Source organism: Schistocerca americana, chromosome 4 (genome assembly GCF_021461395.2).
Source record: "Schistocerca americana isolate TAMUIC-IGC-003095 chromosome 4, iqSchAmer2.1, whole genome shotgun sequence".
NCBI classification, from domain to species: domain Eukaryota; kingdom Metazoa; phylum Arthropoda; class Insecta; order Orthoptera; family Acrididae; genus Schistocerca; species Schistocerca americana.
This window is the reverse complement of record NC_060122.1, coordinates 273,865,470-273,884,416: the sequence shown is the minus strand read 5'-3', so window position 1 is coordinate 273,884,416 and position 18,947 is coordinate 273,865,470. Positions and strand designations below refer to the sequence as shown.

General features: G+C 40.0%; 1 protein-coding gene across 3 annotated transcripts in view; it reads right to left on the bottom strand.

Moving 5' to 3' along the window:
• LOC124612893 overlaps positions 1-18,947 on the bottom strand; it is a 94,647-nt gene that overhangs the window by 13,639 nt on the left and 62,061 nt on the right. For all 3 annotated transcript variants that reach the window (XM_047141354.1, XM_047141353.1, XM_047141355.1), the window contains 3 exons: positions 7,170-7,355; positions 6,901-7,021; positions 6,559-6,786 (listed from right to left, as the gene is read on the bottom strand). In XM_047141354.1, coding sequence (XP_046997310.1) covers positions 6,559-6,786; positions 6,901-7,021; positions 7,170-7,355 — 535 coding nt within the window. The remainder of the gene's footprint in view (positions 1-6,558; positions 6,787-6,900; positions 7,022-7,169; positions 7,356-18,947) is intronic.

Sequence of the window (18,947 nt, the reverse complement as noted above, 5' to 3'; positions counted from 1 at the left end):
GGAATTTCTGGAGTGTTTTACAATCTCTACGGCCTCTCTGTATAAATTTTCATGGTATCTCCTAGTGACTGCCAGGGCTAAAGTACCGGCAGCCAGTACTTTAGCCCTGGCAGTCACTAGGAGATACCATGAAAATCTATACAGAAAGGCCGTAGAGATTGTAAAACACTCCAGAAATTCCAATAGGAAGGAGAAGTGCATGAAATTGAATTACATTTGGATCCCAGTGCTGAAAAAGGAAAAAGAAGTGTACCAGTCTTCCACCATGGGGTGATAGCAACAGTTGACAATGGTGGTCGACAAAGGCTGATTGTGCCCAGTTTTCAAACCATGTGGTATCATGCCGGTGTGCAGGAGCATGTGTAAGCAGAATTTTTCTGCAGTCAGTAGTGACCAAGGGTATGAATTGGATGCTCAAAGAAGCTCTGATCCCCTTTGCAAATGTTCTCTGCAGAGGTGAACAAAACATTGTGTTTAAATGTGAAACCCATTCTACCACGGCATAATAGCCTACAAGATTTTATTAATTGTGACATTTCTGGCAGTGAAATATTTGGCTGTGTAGCTACTGACTGCAATGTTTGTTATCCAATCTAGTGGTTGGACTTGGGAACTTTTGAAAAGTAGTCAGATGGCTACAGGGCACTGAGAAATGGGATACGGGAAGTGGCTATTTTAAGCCTGCTGCAAAAGTCACAAGGCTGGTGACCCTTTTTTAGCTTGATAGCTTATGTGTAGCAGGGCATAGAAATTATCCATGTCCACCAGTAAACATACTGGAGGAAGTCTACAGAGCCACAAATTGTGTGATTTCTCTCATGTGCTTCAAGGCACTAAGAGCACGTGGACTCTGGCCACAGGCACTACTGGTTCACAACAGAAGCTCTGAAACAACAGATGAGTTGGAAAGTTTCAACCTGAATAGAGACTGTACCTTCATGAACAAAATGAGCCTGGCTTCTTCCATCTTCCGGCCTAATAGCAACCCACTTATTGTATTACAGCCATTCCTTCTTAGTAGAACAAAATATCTCTCTGCATAATTTGAACCAACAATCTCCTGATACACATAAACTTGTATTATTGTGGACATATCTTCACAAATATAAAGTAGTCCATTGTACTTTCACATTTGTGAGTTAACTGAACCCATTGAAAACCTGTTGGGGCAAGGGAAACAAAGAAATAAAGTTCTGGCTCTTTTTTTTGTTAATATTGTCATTTTCTTAGTAGAGTTGTAAACTGTCACCTCACTTCATGATATAAAATACAAGCTCTATAAACACATTAATAGGCTGCATGAACTGATTAACACAGCACTGTAAGCATCCAATTGGTTGGCTGCCAGTGATCTATATGATAGCATTTTGCAACTGAAGGCTGCAACATACTGTCAATAAATATGAAAAACTATACACAATTTGTGACAAATGTAAGGTTCTGTTGCTATACAGTGTAAACTTATTACAGGCATACATACAATTTATCACAAAAAAAAATGAAAAAGTTCCGTTTGCTGTAGTAAATGCAAGATGCCTTAAATAATTTAAAAGAAAATTCAAGGTTTTTCATTCTCTAGAGAAAGGATAATCATAAAACTGGAACCTCTGTTCAGTAATACGTCACTGAATGGAGCAGATAATTTACATCAGTGCAATGATAATGCAACAAAAATTCAGTAATTTTCCTTAAGTTATTTATTACAATTGTAAGTTTTGCACTACAGTTGCTATAAGCTACGTTGGGGGAGGGGCAGAGGTGGACAGAGGGAGGGAGGGAAGGAGAGAGGGAGGGAAGGAGAGAGGGAGGGATGGGGGAAAGGAAAGGGGGGAGAGAGGGAGGGGGGAGAGGGAAGGAGAGGGAGATGGAGGCAGAATAAATGAATATGCACATACAATGCATTAAAAAACACTGATGCTGACAAATGGTTGTGAAAAGGGTGTGTCATTTTCTTTCACCTGTCAAATTCATTTTAAAGGAATATTGATTTAGTCATAATCTAATAGCTCCAATTAATTGGAAATTTTGCAGTGATTTGGCAATTTTAGTTGTACCTGAATAAGAACAAACATACAACTGATCAAGGTGTTGGCATGGAGAATTTATAAAGGAAGCTACTTTCTGAATCAAGCTAGCAATTAAGCTGGGCATAGTGGTTGAGAGGATATAGAAACAGTTCACAATTATGAGAAAGCAATCTTCAATAAAGAATTTCAACAGGAATAGTTATAAATTACTGCAGAAGGTAGTTATAAGGCAACACACAGCTCGAAAAGGCTGAAAGAGCTGCACACTCCATGTAAGCAAATACGGAAGTAAACTAAAATGTTTTAAACACCAATGTTGGATTACAAATTTTTGGTATACATACAAAAGAAGTAGCTTAAGATAGTGTTGAATAATAGTTAATACTGCATGTCAGTGTAATACATTTCAGTGTAATACATTTCACTCAGGCCCAAGGAGACCATGTAGATCTACAAGGGTCTTCGACCACTGTATTTTATTTCTTTGTCTCATTCTGTATGTCAGTCTGCAGCGCACTTTTGCAAAATCCATCTCTCTATTTTTATTTTTGTCATCAGCATGTCGTGGCCTGGAGGACTAGACTTTTGACTTTTTGGTGTCACTTGCTCTGGAGGAGTTGTTTTCACTTCAGTTGCAAAATATGTTATGTGAAATATGGTATTAGAAAATCCTGGATAGAATATAAGCAATGGAATGAATAAAGACATCCACTTACAATGCAGAAGTGGCACTAGGCTATGAATTAAGACATGAACAAGAGGTTGAAAACTGCAGTCACATAAATAAAAAGCACTTACTTACAATTCTATGAAAATTTAGCAGTTGAAATGCAGCTGAAAGTAACAGTTACGTGTACTAGTGTAGATTATATGACTGTCATCACAGTAAAATGCACTTACAGTGTTGACAGTTTTTATGTGACATGCAACTGTTGCTAACGGTGCGATAAATCACAGGATATCCAGATGACCAATTGTGAATTAGATGTTGGTAGCCAATGAGAAAGCTGCTTTTCATTTGTTTCACTTTGTAAATAAAGTTAGCTGACATTTTCTTTCTCTCGTAGGGAGTTGATTTTTGATGTTATTAGCATGCATTTTATGAATAACCTCGTAAATTGTGACATTTGAAAATTACAGATAAATGTTTCTGAAAACAAACATTATAAATATTAGTGCAGATCATTTGTAGGTGCACTTTAGCACAATTCTAGTGTTGTGAAAGTGCTGCATTTCATAAAAGTACACTTTCAGTGTTGGCATATTTGCAGCATGCTCATGTTCAATAAGCAGCAGTCATATTTACAGCCATGCTAATCAAAAATACTTTGCTGTGTTTTATGAAAATGTCACAATTTTCAAATGTGTGGTTAGGCAGGAACCTAAGAAACAGCTTACGAGTAGCAATAGTTATGTAAAAGTGCACTTATGATGTCATACATCATGCGTCATGAAAAAGCTGGTCACATTCCGAGTGTTCTTTCACAATTGTCAAAAAATGAATCTTCATACATCAAATTAATTTGTTGGCTTTCACAAACCAATATTACCAAAACTTAAATTTTTATGGAGAAAGACAATATCAACTAATTTTACTTACGAAGCAAAATAAATGAAGAACAAGATCCTCATTGGCAATCAATTCTTACTCACGAAAGGTTGTTTTGATTTTGTGAGATTCATTATGCCGTTACAACAGCTGCATGTCATGTAAAAATTGCCAGCACTGTAAGTACACTTTATTGATATTACAAATAGCACTATGAAACCTGGAAAAAACCACCTCTTCTTTCTATATATAAATTGAAGTCGCCTGCTCTCTGTGCTGATCTCAGGAACTACGATATGTTTTTTGATCAGTTTTTAATTAATAGACACACTGATTCACAAGAAAGGTTTGTGTATATAATTTATTTGTTTCAATTACAGTGAAATGAAGTCGTCCACTGCTGTGGAAATGAGGTCATTGACATCTAGTGTTACACCTTCCACAACTTGAGAGAATAGCAAACCTTGACCAAATTCTGTATTGCGCCTAGTGATGTAGCAGTGAAGTGCATGCCTGAAAAGTGAAAGGTTGCAGGACTGAATCCTGGCTGGACCATTGTTTTTTCACACTAACCCAGAATTCACCTCTGAGTAATGTGGAGTTTTACCAGAAATGAAATGTGGTTTGGATTCCACGTTACAATATAGGTCCCCTCTCCCTGGTTGGATAACTTGTCAGAGACATGCAAATCATTTAAATGACATCCAACTGATTATTTTAGAACATTTGCATAGTGAAAAAAAAAGAAAAGCTATTCTAAAATCTGTGGTATTTAATTTTTTATATGCATAATGTAAAGCATTTCTGAAAAACTACTTCAACATAGGATGCACCTTTGCTTCGAATACATAAAGAAAGTTTTTCAGCAGCACAGCACATGACTCAACTTTCAGCTTTCTGCTTTCCTTGAATTAAATATACATGCAACTTGATTCTTTTGTGAGGTAGGGGACAAAGTCTGCAAGAAAGGTCTGTGACAAAGAACTGTGACAATGAGTCTCAACAATGGATCAAGATATACTAAGCTTTGCAAAGGCAGTGTTGTTACAGGATGCATACCTACATCAAGTGTTTGTTTTTCTTTTTTTTCTTTCTTTTTCATGTTTTTTTTCTTTACGGTATTCACACTTGATCCACTCAACCAACCTCCAATACATAATATGCTGCAAATTAAAGTATATATTGTGGTGTAACATGTTGTCCCACCCCTTTCTCCCGATCAGGGGAAAGATTCTCATGTAAAAATGTTGTTTAGGTAATTAGCCTGTGGAGAATTTTCCACTGTGTGCACTGGTTTGCTAAGTGTACAGAGATTGAGCAACACTGATTGAGTGTCTCCATCTGCTGTATTTTGGCATTGAGGCTTGGTCGTTGCTTTGAACGACAGAAAAGAAGAGGTGCTGCCTACAATGACAATGATCAGAAACAGCTGAAAGAAGCTGAAGACAAATGTCACTACATTCTCTTCTGCTCTGTTCTGAGATTCACTCTGGATATGTTTTTCTGATTAAAATGAGATAGTGTAATTCTTACATAGAACAACCACATACAGAAGAGTTCTTTAAAAAGTTTTCATATCATTTAGTAGCATAAATACCACAAACCTCTCTTCCAATCCTCGACCTTCTGCAAACAAAAACAGAAGTCACTTGGCAGGAGTTTGTGGTACTGCATAGCAGGTCACAGCACCAAGAAAATTCAAGAACCATGATGGTGTAAGAAGATAATCAATGTAAAAGTTATCAACAAGAGTACTAGGGTGACAAGATCGATGGTAAAGTAGTTGGTTCAGTTCCTTTAAGTGGAGCCTTTTTAACCCTTTTGCTACCACAGATGTACTCTTTGCATTCTGTGCTGAGGCGGCTTTTATTATGGCTGCACTGCTTACAAAATCCTGGTGCCTGTGCTGAAAGATGGCATTCTGGCAGATATGAAATAGTTATCATTAAATTTTTCAAAAACTATAAGTTGAAAAAAATTTATTTTTGCACGTCTTACAGTCTGATGCCTTCAAAACGGAAAATCCTGGATGGAATGTAACAATATTAGAGACTCAGCATTTCTGCTATATAATAGTCTGATATATTCACTTGATAAAGAACTGATTTTCTTTTTGTTATCTGTCATACTTACTGTGTTGCACCAAATTAAGTAAAACATTGCATGGAATTTTAAAGAGTTCACAGAGGTAGCAATGCATTGCGTTAACTTTGCGTATGGTTGATTTTCGCTTATATATCGCACTGAATAAAATGTAGGTAAGAAGTCAACATTTTATTTAGAATTGACAACAGATGGACATCTCATTTCATTGTTGAGCTAGAGTGTTTTATATCTGAAAGACAGTTGTGCGGGATTTGCCTGTTCACATCCTTGTGATTATGACTCACATCTCATAAATGGTTCAAGATATCTACATGAGGTTATTTGCAAAGGATAGTGTGCAGTGAGGGGCATACATTATATGATAAATACTCCACACTTTTCTATTCACCAAGATATGGAAGTAACCCACCCACAGCAGTGAGAGGTCAGCAGCACAGGATGCATTCAGACACCCATAGCATTGTAGGAAAACCAAAGCAATGAATGTATACAAATCCGCAACACTTGGGGAATGGCGTAGCAAGATGAGAATGTGCGTGCGTGATTCACATAGTATATTTACACTGGCAGTGAAACGATTAATTACATAATGATGTGCTCCCATAATTGCCATGAAATGTCACTCCAGATGCCATTTAAATACACAGGTAGGGCAAATAACATTCATGCCCCTTGAGAACATCCTTGGTATGTACTGCTTAAAATGATTTAAGTTACGTAAAATTGATGATGTTTAGTTACCTAATGTTGATCTCTGAATATTGTGCATAGCTCTACGTAGCATCCCGCAAACAAAATAACTGCCATGCCAGACAAGTCATCTGGCCATAGATACTTTGTGCTACTAATGCAAAACTGGGGTGGGTTGATAGTTACCTATAAAATGTCCCAGTTTTGTGGTAAATCTTGTCTGCAAATATGAAGCTCCACCAAGACCATGTTCCAGGGCACCTTTCAGTGGGAACTCATTAACATTGTCACCGTTTAGTCTTGATGCTTTTTGAATGATGTCATCTGGTGGTAGAGGCCCGCTGTATGAAGGAAATAATGTAATCACTGCTTGGAACAACATCAGTAACTGCAGATGGTCTAACAGATTATAATCTGAAAAACAGTAGACATGCACGTCTCAGTCATTATAATAGATATTTATATACTGTTACTGTGTAGTTGGTAGATTTAAGTAAGTGAACATACAGTGAATATATATAATTATACCTCTAGCAAGGAATTTTCTCAGGAATTGTTCCTCAAAAATACGCTGCAACAGTGGAGGGTGGAAACATCCCAGTGAAGCCACTTCAAGTGTGAATTTTATCCATGGAAGTTCAATTTTATCCTGAACATTGAAAATGATTTTATAATGACTATGTAGCAGGAAATTTGAATGTTGCACAGTGGACAAAATAAGATCATAGTCTGATTAAAACAAATTTAATTTTTATCTGGCACATTATAAAGGGATCTTTTGATGTCATTAGACCTACCTCTTCCATAATCTTATTTTTTAGAATGCTCTTCTCAATGACATTCCAATATTTGGTTCCGTAATTGGCACTTGACATTCCACTGGTAAGTGCAAAAATTGTGTTTGGCTCAGCTGACTCAAGAACATTTGGATCATTTGCAACTATGTTTGCAATATAATCCAAAAGCTTGATGCTAGAGTGACCCTACAGGAAGAAATGAGTTTGTATGAACTACTTTCCTACGAACAGTCACAACACATGTACTGCACAATGCAACAGGTATAAGGGGCAGTTAAATGAAAATGAGACAGACAATGAAGTAAGTAAACTTTATTATTTTAAATATGGTCACCATAAATTTTAATACGTTTATCCCACTGTGAGAAAAGAAAGTCAATTGCCTTCATGGAAAAATGTTTTGGGCTGCCTATGGAACAATGACTGTACCCAGACTTGCATCTCTTCATCCAAAGAGAAATGACAGCCACAAATGTTTTCCTTCAGAACTCCAAAACTAAAGAAATCACAAGGGAGAAGATGAGGACTGTATGTAGGATGCGTAAAGGCTTCCAAATGAAACTTCTGAAGAGTAGTCAAAACAACAGGCACGCCAGCTCCAGGAAAGTCATGACGACTTTCTCATTGACTTTCAGGAATATAGCACCAAAATTAATGCGCAACAGTATGTGACCACTTCACAAAACATGAAGCGTGCCATCAAGTCAAAACACACAGGAATGTTGATGGAGAGCATTATTCTGTTGCAGGATAATGTCCCCCCACAAGTTGCCGAGGTTATTTTGACTATGTTGCAGAAGTTTCACTGGGAGGCCCTTACACATCCTCCATACAGTCCTGATCTCTCTTCATGTGATTTTCATATTTTTGGAGCCCTGAAGAAGGACATTTGTAGCCGTCCATTTGCTTTGGACGAAGTCATACACACCTAGGTACAGTCGTGTTTCCATAGGCAACTGGGATTGACTGTCTTTGTCTCACAGTGGAATGAATGTATTAACAATTATGAAGCTACTTCAGAAATAATAAACAGTTTACTTGTCGTTTTTCCATCTGCCTTGTTTTTATGTGATTGACCCTTATATTCTTCACTAGTATCAGGTTTTTCCAAACAGTAAGATAAGATTTAATGACTACACAAATTTTCAAAAATGATCTCGAGGACAGAACTCATAATAATAATAATAATAAATAACATTAGTAATGAGAAATTCTGTGCTAAGTGACAATGAATAGTACAGATTTGGATAAAAGAAATTTAAGGGAACAATGAGCACATCCTACATTCTATGTAAAAATGGTCATCATTACAATAAAGCAAATGATGGCTCTCTAGCCTCCAGAATATGTGCCATCTTCAGGAAAATTCTCAAGACACAGAAGAATTGCAAGGATAATAGAGGTAAGATTAGTAAAATATAAGCATTTAGATTTTTGTAGCCCTTACATATTGTAAGGTAGAGATTGTGGCATGTGAACCAGAGCTGTCACTTATTTTGTTGGTTGACTATTTGTGGGAATAATCCATAATCACAAGCCATGTACATATACTATTGTGTAATTGTGTTGTCACATTGCAACTGGAGCAAGGATTTGGATTATTCTGCATTATATTATTTGACCCACTTGACAGATAAAATAGAACTAGAATCTCCACCATAATGTATTACATACTGACGAGCTAAAACATTGTGACAACCTGCTTAACAACTTGTTGTTCCATCTCTGGAATGCAATACAGCAGCAATTCTGTGTTGCATGGATATGCCAAGTCCTTGGTAGGTTTCTGGGTGTATAGGGCACCAGATGCCCATGCCGGTCACACAGTTCCTGTAAAATATAAACTGGTGGTTTGTGAGTGTGGAGCTGGTGCCCAATGGCATCTTAGATATCTTCTATCAGGTTCAGATAAGGCGAAACCAGTGGCCATGACATCAATATTAGTTCACCATCATGCTCTTCAAACCATTGTAGCACAATTCTAGCCTTGTGGCATGGGCAGTTATCCAGCTAGAAGATGCCATTGCTACTGGGAAAGGCATCAACCATGAAGGGATGCAGATGGTCTGCAACAGTGTTCACATAGTTAACAGTTGTCATGGTGCCTTTGATTACTATCACAGGTCCATGGACTCTGCTGTGTCCACTGTCACATACAGTACACTACTATGTACATAGAGGGCACCATACAGTAGGACCAGTCTCCACTGTTGTGCCATATAGTTATGATTGGTCACCGCAGAGGGTGTACCCAGCCAGGACCACAGTATGCTTCTCCATAAATCACATAGAAAGCCTCATACATCAGCCATTGTTATGCTCCGACACCATACAGGGTGCTGATAACAAGCACTAAATCCTGCTTTTGCCTGATGCCAGACAAATACTTTACAAATGAACAGTCATCCACAAATGAACAGTCATCCATGAACTGCAGATTTAAGCAGATGCACAGCTTCACTTGGTCAGCTTCATCAGTAGCCAGTGGTTATTGCAACATCATATGATGTTGCATTATATGCCAAGTGTCACAGTGTATGTTATTAACAGTCAAGAGACAGCAGAACCAGATAGGTACTACTTGTAGATTAGTGAGTCATCATTCACTGTGTTAGGATTATACACGTATTAGCGAACATGGCAATGGTTGCTAAATATGTATAGGAATTGGTTATACATCATAAACTCCAAACTCCCTCTTTCTGTGCATCTCCTCCCCCCCCCCCCCCCCCCCCCCTCTCTCTCTCTCTCTCTCTTTGTATCACCTCCTCCACCCCGTCTTTGTCCATCTCCTCTTCCCTCACCTTTCTGTCCATCTCCTCTTCCCTCACCTTTCTGTCCATCACCTCGTTCCCCTCTTTATGTCCATTCCGCCCCCTGCCTCTGTCCATCTTTTTTCCTCTCATCTCTCTGACCATGAGCCTCTTTTATTGTTCTTGCAAATGAAATCTTGTCTGGAAACTGAATTCACTTAAAATGAATAGGTAAATCGGTTAGGATGATTGGTAAATGGGATATGAGAGAGAATTTCCCAGTTGCTGGAATGTGAGGGTAGTAGCTTCATTGAAAGTATTTTGCATAGCTTTAATTTGCAAATGGGTAGGACTACAAATTTCTGGGCAATGCAGATTCTCTACCAATGTTCTCATCTTAAGCAGGTAAACCATAAATACAACTTTTCTGTTTTCTCTAAAACTGACAGCAAGGATAGAAACAGAACAGCACATTATTGTGCATACAATTTTTGTTTAAAATTATGTGTAAGGATGAAACAATTTGTCTAATGGCATATAAGACCTGGTATTGTAATTAAAACTGACTGCAACAAAAGGAAACAGAACTGCACATTTTCACAGCACAGCATTTTCTTTCTCAGTCAATTTTAACAGAAGACCTCCACATTGCCATTTTAAAAAAAAATTAGCCTATGTCTCTCTGAATGAATATTACAGTATCACATAAAAATCTGAACTAAATTGGTAAAGAACTTTTCAAGATTTTTGCTAACAATGTTTCATTCTTTATGTATTGTATATAGATTTATATATCATATATATGTTAAAAAATTTGAAGTAACTGGTCAAAACTTCAAGATTTTTGCTAACAATGTTCCCTTTATTATATTTGCATATTATATATGTGAGGTCTGTTAGAAAAGTATCCTACCTCTTTTTTTTTTTTTTTTTTTTTTTTTTTGCGAACAGCTGATGAATTAGAATCTAACATGCTGCATGACCTGACCTTGAACCTTCGTGCATATGTGTAAATTTTTTTCCGCCTGTCAACAGCATCAGTTGTTGGCAAGCAGCATTTGAATGAGGTAGTGGGTAGTGCTCGTGTTGTTGTTTCATTGCAAGGGAAATGACAGAACAACTGGAGCAGCACTACATCATCACATTTTGCAGAAACTTGGCAACTGTCAGGAGGAAACCGTTAGGAAGATTGAGATGGCTTTCGGTAATGATGCTATGGCCATCACTCAGATTAAGGCAGCTGCACACCAGGGAGAGTGAGCCATGCTCCAGTTGGCTATCAACATGCCAAAATAACCAAGTCATTGCCGAAGTGAACGCTGTGATGTGGGACCATTGTGTGCCTACCAGAGAAATTGCGGAAGAAGTGTAGGTGTTACCGGAAAGCAATCCCAGTTGCCACAGTGGAAGTGTTCCTTGTCACCAAGATCAAAGAAGGCCTGCCATGTGAGCAGCAATGTTAAAATGATGCTGACTGCTTTCTTTGAGTCCTGCAGTGTGGTACACCATGAGTATGCACCACTGAGTTAAACAATCACCAAAGAGTTCTACAGAGACGTCCTCCACTGACTATGTGATGCTGCGTAGGGCACGAGACTGGTCTTGCGTTCAACAGGAAATGGGCGCCTCCATCACAACAATACTCCAGTACATGCCTCGCACTTGATTCAGACTTTTTTGGTAAAAAAAAACGGTTTCCTGGGCTTCAACAGGCTCCTTACTCTCCTGATATGGCCCTCTTCAGCTTCTGGCTGTATCCAAAACTCAACAGACCATTGAAAGGAGTGCCATTTCAACAAGACAGGACATTATGTCAGCAATGACAGCCGAGCTAAACTCCCTTCAGAAAGCGGCTTTTTCGGCAGGCTTCCAACAATGGTGGCACCGCTGGGAGAAGTGTGTGTAGTCCCCAGGAAACTACTTTGATGGTGATGAGGTGTCCAACACTCCAGGTAAGCCAATTCCTCTCTCCCCCCCCCCCCCCCCCCCCCAGCCAAAGGTCAGATACTTTTCTAATAGACCCCTTATTTCAAAATATATAATCTATGTCTGCTGAAACATTTGTTAGAGTAGCATTTAAAAATTTGAAGTAAATTGCTCAAGTACTTTTCACGATTTTTGGCAACAATGTTAAACAATTACTTGTCTTTATATACTAGAATAGAAGCATAGGTTTAGAACTTTAAACTCAGTGCCACATCTACACAGCAGCACCAAACTAAAGCTGAATATTTGTATTAAGTTTTAAAAAAATGAAATGACAGTTAATTGTTATTCATTGTATTGTCAACATTATTTTGCTGTAGACTAATTTGCCCCATGAAAAGCCATTTGCTACATGTGAGCATGCCACCTTGATACATCAATTACTTTCTGTGGAAGGGATTATCTCCCTGCTACCTTTACATTAGGCACTGATGAAGATTAATGGGAATAAATTGGTGACGAGAATTAATGTCAGTACGTACACGGGCTAAGGAGACTTACCTGGAACAAAACATTTGCAGCGCAACATCAACTGCTGACAAAAACAAAAGCCAATATAACTGGCGAGTGCAAGTGAACATTTTTGTAGCAACACATTAGTTCGATGCATGGCATGCATATATTTTGGCTATGCTACAATTTTTTTTTCATATTATGGCTGCCATCCCTGTTTCCTTTTCAGGAAGACTACTGAGAATTTGTATTCTGTTCATACTTTCATTCTTCATACATCAAACTGAATTGCACCAACCGATGATAGTATTGCAGCAGCTATTCACCAGTCAGAATTACTTGAGGCATGTCTGGCCAAACCAGAAGCACAGAGCAACATGGCCATGAAAATTTTAAGATGCTAACACAACCTTGTTGCCTTTTGATCATAAAATAGAAGCCTGGATCAACATTTCATCATGAACAAACTATTGGTGATGTTGAGTACAAACCTTTTCTTCTTGCTAATGCTGGCACCAAATACTAGCATTCTTAATTTGACAAATCTGTCATTGCAAGACTGTCTAATTTTCATCTGGGCACAATAACAGATGCTAGTATCAGCTGACAGCTTCATTACAAAGATGCTAGTGTGTTTACAATGCGTCTAACACAACCCACAAGGCCAAGTCCCAAGTGCAATTGTCTATGACATAACAGGGCATGAAAACAACATAGAACCAGCAGATCATAAACAAATTGACTAGAGAAAAGTTATCTTCATGTGAACACTTTGGCATTAACCACAAAAGCGAAAACTGTTTCTTCTGAAACACGAAATGCACGTGTGGCAAAAAGACATGTCACAAATCTGAAGTACACAACATGAAGCAAATCAGGCAAAAAATAAAGTGAATGCTACCTTTTCAGTAAATAGCAAGGTTTCATCTGTGAAACTCAGATTAAATAAAGTCTCTATGAAATCTTAAACTGGATCTTCAGTTTCTTTAATTAATTAGCAAGCATACAAGCAATTAGGATCACCAAATTAAATTAATTTCAGAGTTTACCATTTAGCTACAGTGGGCAACAAAACACCAATCAAAGGCCAATTCATAATGGATGTTACATACAAGCAGTTTACTAAACAGGCCAGATGTATAGTAGTAAATTCAGACAAAGCAACAAATTTACTGGGCGTTGATTTATTCAATACCCTAGGCTTCACAATTCATGAAGGAGCAATTCCAGTCCATACTGGTGTTCCTAAGAGCAGCAAAAAGCTATTGCAAAAATGTGATACACTTTCTGATGTAACAAGCAGCATTAAAGACTACATGGTCTACATCATATTGAAGCCGAATACTGCATCACAATTATGTAACGCACGCTATTCCAATTGCATTAAAGGATAAAGTGAAACAGGAACTAGATTGCCTAGAACAGAATGGCATTGTTGAATCCACTAACAATCGCCAATGGACGATGCTAATTGTTGTACTATCAAAACGGAATGGCAGAATGAGGATGTGCGCTCACTTCAAAGCAACAGTTGATGCACAAGGCATAATACACTAATGGCCATTAAAATAGCTACACCAAGAAGAAATGCAGATGATAAACGGGTATTGATTGGACAAATATATTATACTAGAACTGACATGTGATTACATTTTCATGCAATTTGGGTGCATAGATCCTGAGAAATCAGCAACCAGAACAATCACTTCTGGCCGTAATAACGGCCTTGATACGCCTGGGCATTGAGTCAGACAGAGCCTGGATGGCGCGTACAGGTACAGCTGCCCATGCAGCCTCAACACGATACCACAGTTCATCAAGAGTAGTGACTGGTGTATTGTGACGAGCCAGTTGCTCGGCCACCATTGACCACACGTTTTCAATTGTTGAGAGATCTGGAGAATGTGCTGGCCAGGGCAGCAGCTGAACATTTTCTGTATCCAGAAAGGCCCATACAGGATCTGCAACATGCGGTCGTGCATTATCCTGCTGAAATGTAGGGTTTCACAGGGATCGAATGAAGGGTAGAGCCACGGGTCGTAACACATCTGAAATGTAATGTCCACTGATCAAAGTGCCGTCAATGCAAACAAGAGGTGACTGAGACGTGTAACCAATGGCACCCCATACCATCACGCCGGGTGATAGACCAGTATGGCGATGAGGAATACATGCTTCCATTGTGCATTCACCGCAATGTCGCCAAACATGGATGTGACCATCATGATGCTGTAAACAGAACCTGGATTCATCTGAAAAAATGACATTTTGCCATTCGTGCACCCAGGTTCATTGTTGAGTACACCATCACAGGCACTCCTGTCTGTGATGCAGTGTCAAGGGTAACTGCAGCCATGGTCTCCGAGCTGACAGTCCATGCTGCTGCAAACGTCGTCGAACTGTTTGTGCAGATGGTTGTTGTCTTGCAAACGTCCCCATCTGCTGACTCAGGGATTGAGACGTGGCTGCATGATCCATTACAGCCATGCGGATAAGATGCCTGTCATCTCGACTGCTAGTGATACGAGACAGTTGGGATCCAGCACGGCGATCCGTATTACCCTCCTGGATCCACTGATTCCATATTCTGCTAATAGTAATTGTATCTCGACCAACACGAGCAGCAATGTCGCTATATGACACAGCGCAATCGTGACAGGCTACAATCCGACCTTTATCAAAGTCGGTAATGTGATGGTACGCATTTCTCCTCCTTCTCGGTTGGAAACTTTCCTCATGTCAGCACATTGTAGGTGTTGCCACCGGCGCTAACCTTGTGTGAATGCTCTGAAAAGCTGATTTGCATATCACAGCACCTTCTTCCTGTCGGTTAAATTTCGCGTCTGTAGCACGTCATCTTCATGGTATAGCAATTTTAATGGCCAGTAGTGTAGTTTCCTATCCAATTCAAAAACTAGAAGTGCTGTAATAACGAATTTAGTGTAGGCACCACTTCATAGTTCACACATGATGTCCTCGATGCGTCCACTAGGGGCCACCCAGCCTGCTAATACGACGGCAGTTGCATGCACAGCCTGCTGGCTGTTAGAGCTAATGATTATATAGGCCAGAGTAAAAGGTTCCGCTGGCCACTTGTTTGCTGCTAATTGTGTTGTACCTTGCCTTCCATGTATGGATGTACCGTTCGAGCAATAAATTAAAGTGTTCTCGGGTTACAAAAATTTTTTTGGCAGTGAGTATGATATTCGACTCCACATGTTCCACTTCAGTCATTGGTCCTTTAGGTTTAATTTCCAGAGAGGCAGTGCTCTTCTTGAGCAACAGCAGGCACTGACTTTGCTATTTCCAGTTTGAAAACTACATTGGCACAACCTGCAGACCCACCAACAACATATCTGCCATTGTTCCCTGCATATGATGATGCAGTGGAAGACTAGAACATCTATGAAAAATGCCTGCAGCAACATTCCCAGACATTTGGGGTAACAGACAAACACTTGTGCAAGGCCCTTTTTTGGTCATGGATTTCACCATGCGTGTATCAGTTGTTGCGTTACCTGGACCCCTTGCAGAACCTTGAAGTCTTTCTTTTGGACAGATGTGTGACTTCCTTCTTACCTATCACTGTAAATGAACTCGAATTATCACTGCTCATGTGGAGTTTTACCACTGCCGAAAGCAGCCACACAGGGCATGGGCAGAAGAACTACGTGGACCTAGCCACATCATAATTTTGACAAATATTCATAAGGAACCCTATGCAGATCAAATGATTCATGATGCAATCATAGTTTTGCTTCTGATAGGGAAGACCAAAAGTGAGCTCTACACTGTGAAAATCCTATCCTTAATCAAGTACTGAAAATTTGAAGTTTCGCAGGCTGCAGGAAGTCATATAGAATCCTGGTCAGAAGTCTCAGAAATAAGTTTCTCTCTCCCCTTCCAGACTTCAGTCAGTTCACACAGGAACATGAATGCTATTGCAGCAGTAGAGCAGATGTCTCCACATTGTATAGATAATTGCCGTTCACGACACCAGTCCGCATCACAACAGCAACAGCCTTGTGCTCCACTGTCTTCATGCCTACACTGTCTTCATGCCTACACTGTTTCATTCAACATGAATGGACCGTGTATCCCAAGCACTGGGTAACGTGTAATAGGTGCCATAAGAAAGGATAAACTGCTTCTGTATGTAACTCCTTTCCGAATCTGAGTGAGGATGAAGTGAACATGGATGTGAACAATGTGTCAGCAGTGATGGTGCCTCAAAGCAGGTTATATACTGAAGTGCATGTGTTTGCAAACTATTGAGAATGCAGGTGGACATGGGTGCAGCAGCAGCGTTGGTGAATTCTCAGACTATACGATTTGGATTCTTCCCCTCTGACTCCAGTGTCACGGCAGCTGATGAGTAGTAACAAACAACAGATTCCCCTACTTGGACAGTTTTCTGCATCTATGACTTACAAGGCCAACACCTCCACAACTGCCGCCTTCATCACAGCCGCTGCTTTCTATTCCGCCACAGCCTCCTCCCTTGGGGCTGGACACATTTGTTTGCAAAAGAAGAGAAATGCTGCAACTACCAATTTAGTGTGTGTGCTGCTTCATAGTTCATGCAAGAAGTTTTTGCTTGATATGGCCATTAGAGGCCATCCGGCCTGCTAAAACAGCAGCAGTTGGGTGTGCAGCTTGCCAGTTGTGCCCCTGTTGGGACTAATGGTTATATAGGTCAGCACACAAGGCTCTGCCGGTCACTTGTGTGTTGTTAATTGCATTATATCTTGCCTTCCATGTGTGTATACTGTTCGAGCAAGATATTACAGTAGTCTTGGGTTACAACAAGAATAACTAATGTCTAAATTAAATGGCCGTATAAATATTGTGAAACTTGATTTGAGGGAGGCCTATTTACAAATACCTCAGGCTAAAGAAACATGTCACACACGGATCCCAAATGGCATTTTGGCTTATGGATGATTGGGCACTCCAGAAGTGGACAAGCAACAGTATGGTATGCAGGTGAAATTGGAGCTGCGAGGAACTTACATGCCTGCTGCACCATGAGGGTCTGCCACCAGATGATGAGCACCCATGGCCAGCCAAATCCCCTATGTTGGACAGCATCAATGATCTTCAAAAAAGAAGGCCTCACTGATCCATACCCATAGTCCAGCCATGAACACACAAAAGCCCTATAAAACTGGAGCAAACGTGTCCCGTCTGCTCCCCAAGGTTTGTGGCTAAGATAATTTAAGATATTCAGTGCCATCAGGGTTCAGGCTTTCAGCTACCTCAGGTATGGCAACAACAATTTGGAGTGAAAAATGAGGCCCAGAAACATCACTGTGTCTCAAAAATGTAGGATGATGTCCCTTATATGCAAGTCAGGTAAATTAAAAATATGATGAGAACAATTAAAATGAACACACACACACACACACACACACACACACACACACACACACGGCAGAAAACTGAAAACCTGTCTTTATGGTCCACTTCTCTAACCTCTGCACTGTAAGGAGCAACTGACAGCTAGCAGTTGCAACACTGGAAGAGGAACAGGAAACAGTATAATCGTCTACAGATAAGAAGCACTGTACAGGATTCCTTACTGTTGACATGATACTATTTATGGCTCTGGCAAAGAGGGTAACACTTAAAACACTGTCCTGAGGGACACCATTCTCCTGCTCAGAATGATCTGACAGCAAGTCACTAACTCGGGTCCTGTGGAAGTGGCAGTAGTTTTTGCAAAATGCTTTACCAGTGTCTGAGTGATACCTCCAGGTATTGTTTGGAGACACCTCTGTTTCAGTACTGCTTCTGTTGGTAAGCAACTATGTTTACCGAATATCCTCTGTGTGGTTTCTCATACTTTTGTAGAACAAGTGGAATCATTTATAGAGTTCAGGAATGCTTGCCATGACCTTTTCTTGCTCCCCTTAATTGTGTATCGAGCCTTGGTGTGACTCTCAAGGCTATGAGGTCTGTTGTAGGGCGACATCTAAATCATTAAAGAGCTGCATGCCTGTCCCAGATTACTGAAAGGGCACTCACCTTTCCACGAACGTTCAGGCTGCCTCCTAAGATAAACTGAGGACCTTGGGCAGCGGCATTACAGATCACTCATGTGATGGGGTCTACCTGTTCCTGGATGCTATCGGAATGTTCAAACACATCCAGCTGGCTGCACAGTGTCCAGTTATCCCTGCTGACTTTCCATTCTCATGCCTTCTGTTGGAGCAATTCTCCATCCACTTAGTGAATGTGGATTGGGAAGTGGTCACTGGAACAAAGGTCGTCAATGACCTCTCAGTAAACAGAGTCAGCGAAGGCTGGAGACCAGAGAGATAGGTCGATGGTCACAAATGACTCAGTAGCAGCACAGAAATGTGGGGGAGTACCAGTGTTTATGATGCACAGCTCATGAGACCTCATGAGTCTCTCCAAAACCCAACTCCACGGGCAAGTAGAGGTCAAGCCCTACAAGAAATGATGTGCATTGAAGTCTCCCAGGAGAAGAAATGGTTGGGGGAGTTGTTCACACTAGCAGCGGTACATGCAGCAAGCGAACTGTAACCCTCCAACATGCAGGAATTTCAAATGCAACTGCTTG